The sequence below is a fragment of the Octodon degus genome, unplaced genomic scaffold (genome assembly GCF_000260255.1).
Source record: "Octodon degus isolate 3935 unplaced genomic scaffold, OctDeg1.0 scaffold00155, whole genome shotgun sequence".
Taxonomy (NCBI): domain Eukaryota; kingdom Metazoa; phylum Chordata; class Mammalia; order Rodentia; family Octodontidae; genus Octodon; species Octodon degus.
In genome coordinates this window covers 4339125-4345124 of record NW_004524731.1, presented here as the reverse complement: position 1 = coordinate 4345124, position 6000 = coordinate 4339125, and the positions used below count along the sequence as shown (strand labels likewise).

General features: G+C 50.7%; 1 protein-coding gene across 1 annotated transcript in view; it reads right to left on the bottom strand.

Moving 5' to 3' along the window:
* The window catches only part of Csmd1 (CUB and Sushi multiple domains 1), a 1642653-nt gene that overhangs the window by 62485 nt on the left and 1574168 nt on the right, over nt 1–6000 (bottom strand). The window contains exon 53 of the mRNA XM_012517218.2: nt 669–863. Within this exon, the coding sequence (XP_012372672.2) occupies nt 669–863 (195 nt within the window). The remainder of the gene's footprint in view (nt 1–668; nt 864–6000) is intronic.

Sequence of the window (6000 nt, the reverse complement as noted above, 5' to 3'; positions counted from 1 at the left end):
TCTGAGGGTGCCAGGCACCCGGTCCACTGCCGTCTGAGGGTGCCAGGCACCCGGTCCACTGCTCTCTTCCTGCCCCACTCTTGTCTTTTCTTACCAAGCTGTGTGTCTTACGAATCTCCTGCTGTTCCCGTGTCTTGTCTTTGTTCATGACAATTTTCTGCCAACAATCAACTAAAGGTCTTACATTAAAGATGCCCGAATCAGACAGTGCTCGGAACAATGCCCTCATTGTCTTACTTTCTATTTATTCATATTTATTACGAGGCTCACTCACTGCCTGACTGGCTTATCTTGTCCTAGAGAGAATAATACACTCTCTTTTCAAGACAGCCCTGTGAGAGGTCAGCGGGCTCAGCACAAATCGTGACTCCCGGATCCCAGGGAGATTTCAGCGCGGGAGAAGGTTCTCTTGCTGAACATGAGTTTTGATTCAAAGCTGAGCTGCTACGAAATACTTGAGTCTTCTAAGAGCCTGCAGTTTATAGAACAGAATCCCTAACAAGGAGCACAAAGCACTCACAATTGCACACCCAGGAAGCCACCGCAACTGACTCTGCACAACCAGGACACCCAGGATGTGCTTGGTCTCCAGGCCTCTGGGAGGTGGTCTTGCCCACAGTGGGCCCTTGGGGGTTCGGTGCACCCGGGCCTGACACGGCCCCACTCACCTTTGCAGCGGGGCCGCTCATCTCCCAAGCTCCAGGTCCCGTTGGCCTGGCACTGGAGCAGCCTGCGGCCCTCTAAGTAGTAACCTGGGCTGCAGCTCAGCAGGACCTGGGCTCCGTACTCATTCGGCTGCCCGGACACCAATTTCCAGAGGACGTGTTCAGACAGCTGCGCCTCGATGCTGGGGCAGGGCACGGCTGGAAAAGAACAGGAGTATCAGCAGAGTCTGGGAGGTGGGCCTTGGGGGGTAGGGCCTACGGGTGGGGCCTAGGGGTGGGGTCTTGAGGGTTGGGGCCCTTGGGGTTGGGGGCCTTGTGGCAGGTGGGCGCTGGGGCACTGCCCAACACAGGACCCTTGGCCACGGCCCGCACTGTACAGTAAGTGACCACCAAGGAGGACGAGGTGGCTGTGGAGGCGGACTGCTGCACAAGGGTAGCCTCTCCCACCCAGGGGAGAGGGGCCTCTCCATCCAGAAAGTGTGCACGTGTGTGTGAGACCGCACCACACATCTGTCTCAGCTTCTGATAAGCCGGGAGTAGTGACCGTGAAACTGAAATCCAGTTTGGAGGTTCCCTCGTCCCTTCCGTTTTAGCACACACACACAGACACATACACACACACACTGCACATGTCCATGTGACCAGCATAGGCTCACACCTAGTCGCGCTGCACTGCTATTGCTACCAAGATCTCAGCAAAGACCTGGCGCAGCGGCAGCTTGCCGGGCAGCGCAGGTGTAAGCCGCCCCACGCCCGTGTGAGCCATGGTGCCCAGCGGGTGTGCATCGGTGTGCCGGGATGGTAAGACTGGAAATGAATGTGACGAGTCGCACCCAGAGCCGCTTCTCCCAGGGGGAGCTCACTCCTGCGAGACAGCAGGGCCCGCTGTCCTGGGAACCGACCCGAGGCTCCGGCAGGCCCAGCCGTTCTTGGGACCGACCCGAGGCTCACTTCTGCATCCTGGGAGAATCAGCTAAAACCTACACTTATGTTTTTTGTTTTGTTTTGCTTCTTTCCAGAATGGTAGGAATGCATTTCACTCAAGCCCAGGACAATGGACCAGCCATCCTCAAAACGCTACAAAATCCTCATCTAGCCCCGCGTGGTAATTTAGCAGTCCCAAGTACAGATAAAGAAGAAGGCTTTTTGGCGTTACAACAGAAAATCAATTAGTTTAAAATTTGCGAAGAGTGGTAATTAAAATTCTTACACCTATTCCTCTTGGGTGATTTTAGGTAGTTATCTAAGTTATGTGGGCATGCAAGTGCTTTACCTAACAAGGTAAACAGCGCCTTTCTGTGGTCAGGATACTTTCTGAGTTTCCAGCAAGACTGCCTTTTCTAAAAAGTCCTTTGCCCTCTTACTCTGCTATTCCATTGGAACTCAGGGCATATTTCAAATCAAAAGCCTTTTATTTCAACAACACATGCGCCTCCAGAAGTGAGCTGGGACCTTCACTGCTTGACTTGCCCATGAGCTCGGCTTTGGCCAGCGAGTGAGCTCCAGCTTTAAGGAGACATGATTTATTCTTATTTTTATTTATTTACTTTTATGTATTTAGTACAGGGTCCACAGGATCTACAGGGTCTCACTGCACAGTTCAGACTCATAGTGAGCCTCCTGTTTTTAGCCTACCATGCTCTGGAATTATGAGCGTGCGCCATCTTGGAGCGTCCTGGGAGAGGGGCTGGCAGGGAATGCCGGGATCAAAGCTCAGCTGCTGGGCTCTGCCCAAGCAGGTGCCTTAGTCTGCTGAACTATCTGGCCAGGCCACACATGACTTAGAGACAGGAATGCTCCCGTCATGGTCCTAGCATTTATATTTCTTCCCAGACAGCAGTACGAAGGAAGGGAGAGAAAGACAGAGATAGAGACAGAGACAGTGAGAACAGAAAGGGCAGGTGGGATGCACGCCTATCTATCTATCCATCTGTTTCACATTGAGGAGTGTCAGTAGGTAATAAACATGACATCAAGCATCTTACTTTATTGGGGGATTTTTATTGCATGACATTCATCAAAACAGGATAATTACAAGAATAACTGAAAGATATATTGGAAGTTAAATTTAAAAATCTATCATAGGAAAAGACACCTCACCAAGGATGATGGAGTAAGTGTGCTCAAAGCCGAGCCCTTGAGTGTTCTGAGGGGGGTTAATGGCAAAGTGTCTCATACTGTCCTGAAGTTTAAGATTAAATATCCATCATATTCGTGAGCACCTTCAGCTGGTCACACACACTCCTCACCATGTCTGGCAAGCACAACTCCCACGCCCTGACGTCAAGCGCCATGGACAGGAAGGCCTTGCATCCACTCCGGACTGCCTGCAGCCAGGGCAGCGCAGTGGAAGACCTCATAGAAGAGGCTTGCAGCGGCTGCAGAGGGCAGCGAGGATGACGGGAGGAGAGGTGGAAACGAGGGGGAGACATCTGAGGGCATTTACAGCAGTGCATGCTGCACTGCAGTAACTTAAGAAAAAACAACCTGAACACATTCAGCATTCATTTGATCCACTGGCGGGGAAAAGGAACTGAGGGAGCATGAGGCACATGGAGGCAAGCTCCGCAGCGAGCGTGGCCGTGCAGCAGGGGCGCGTGGCGACCACAGAGGCCTGGCACCAGGGCCGGCCGGGGACGCCCCTGTCCTGTGGTTCTCTGCCTGGGCTGTTCCTACCGCACTGGCTGGAAGGACCCCAAGTTCCTGGAAACTGCAGAGACAGTGAAACCACCCTGAGGCGCAGCCTGACCACACAGAGATCTCTACTTCTGGGCTGGGCAGGAGCTGATCATTGTTCCTGGATGGACCTTGGCCAGCAGTGACGGCACAGATACAGTCATCGAAAGAAGCGTCTATTTAATGAACACATGAACTCCTTGCTGACGTAGCTCTCTGACATTTAGAACTGATCTTGCCATCTGAAAGCGGTGCAGAATCAGCAGGTTCTGTGTGATCTGTGTCACTTTCTTGAAGCCCAAGTGGAAGGAGCCCACACGGTATTATGAGCATGCTGGAGAAGCTGCTAGTGTGAAAATGCACAGCTTGGAGGAGTCCTTCTAGCAGTACTTAATTTTGTTCTAAACTCAGGTTATTTAAGGCATGATAGTAAGTGTAGCATCAGGCTACATTCTTTGGTGCAAGCGTCCGCCCTGGTGATGGAGGCTGGCAGCTCCTGGCTTGGGACAGCACTGTCACACCTTGAGAAAGGAATCAAGAGTGCCTCAGGGATATTTGCTTAAAGAACTCCTACACAGAAGGAAACATAGAGCAGCATCCTGTTGTTATGTGAAAATACAGATGCCCCTGTATCTAGCTCTGTTTAATGAGTACACGTGCATCGTGGGCTCACTCTCTAGCACAGTCAGTAGTCTAGCTGTTTATAAGTTGGCCTTCTACCCTCAAAGGTCCAGGCAAGACACAGTCCAGGCACAGCATGAGTTCTCTGAGATCCTTCTGTGTGGTGCAGTCTCCGAAGCACAGGGCGCCAAGCTCTGGCGCGCAGCTTCAAACACTTCCAACTCACCACTGTTTATTCAGTAATTACGCTGTCTGGGCCTGACTAGTGCCCCAGAGATGGTCTGTGGGGCACGGCGGATGGCTGCAGGCTACACATGCACACTACGGCTCTGCTGATGGGGGGCCAAGCCACTTGCAGAGTTTGGTATTCATGAAACCAAGCCCCGAGAGATGCACGCACACGTAACACGTGCATCGCGTCCTTGTGGTCTTCCGCTCTGCAGTATTTACAGCCATGAAGCCATCATGGGTGCCTGCAGCTTGCTGTACCTGCCTAGAGTGCATCTGCACCTTGCCTCACCGCATAAGAATGCACGGCCTGGCACACAGGAGGTCTACACAGACGGCTGATGGCTAATGGCTTTGACCGGAAAAAAAAATCACTCTTCTACTGAGAGTAGAGTTTACAGTTTACTACCAGATACTTAGCCTAGAGGTTTCCTTCTTCCTAAGTCCAGCACATGTTACGTACCCAGTCATCGTTTTGTCAAACACTGTGCTCACCTCATTCATGCCAACAGCTCTCACTTAGGGCACAGGCATGAATCACATCTGCTGAGCTCAATCTCAGGAAATAATTAAAATGAAGAAAAGGAGCCTTAAACATCTGCCTGGGTGGCTCGTCCTAGTGCAGGCAGAATGCTAAGCAAAACACTGGTATTTATTTAACAGCCTGAGGGTGGAATGAACTGACTTTACTTAGCACATGCACACACTATATCAAAGCTGAAGTATTTGCCGCCTCCTGCAACACAGTGTACTGACCTGCGCATTACGGCAGCCGCCAGGGACAGCTGGAGCTCCGTGTGCCAGCACAGCAAGCGAGAGAGTCAACGGTGGGGAAATGGAGGTTTCAGAAACCACTAAGGAAACAGTTCTCTGGCTGTGAGTTTGGGGTTGACTGTATACACTTTACTGAGTTTAAATGAAGTAAAGCAAACAACTTGCACCCAAACAAAAAGTCATTAGCTTTTCCAGCCTTTAAAACTAAGGAATTTTAGCCAACTGTTCATATTTACCTTCTAAAAAGTGCAGTGAACAATGGAGAGGAAAAACTGTGGAGAAGTTTGATATATTCAAAGTGATATTCAAGAAAGTTTACAGCTGATTTGCTACGTTTTTCAATAAAATGTGTTTACTTTGTTAATGAGTGAGAAACAGCACCAAAATAAGCTTTTACATTCAAATCGACTTTTTGCTGTTGAATAACCTTGTGACTGAGCTTACTATAACTTCTTCACTGGGAAGTAGTTCCGTATGAGTAATGGCTTCATGGCTGTAAATACTGCAGAGCGGAAGACCACAAGGACGCGATGCACGTGTTATGTGTGTGTGCATCTCTCGGGGCTTGGTTTCAGGCCCCCACGAATACCAAACTCTGCAAGCGGCCCAGCCCCCCATCAGCAGAGCCGTAGTGTGCATGTGTAGCCTGCAGCCATCCCCCGTGCCCCACAGACCATCTCTGGGGCACTAGTCAGGCCCAGACAGCATAATTACTGAATAAACAGTGGTGAGCGGCAGTGTTTGAAGCTGCACGCCGGAGCTTGGCCCCTGTGCTTCGGAGACTGCACCGCATCTGAGGACACGCAGATACAGGGGCATCTGTATTGTCACATAATTTTAAAGTAACTGGAGCTAAAGACGTGTATTTTCAAACACATTGGAATATACATGGAAGCTGAACTCCCATATGTGCTACCTTACAGTATTTTAACCAGCACCAGACAGCCCTCTTAATCGGTGTCACATATGCCCCTGAACTGCAGAAGGCCTCTCATTTTGGAAGTTGGAGGTGGCTCACAGCTGTTGGGTGCCCAGT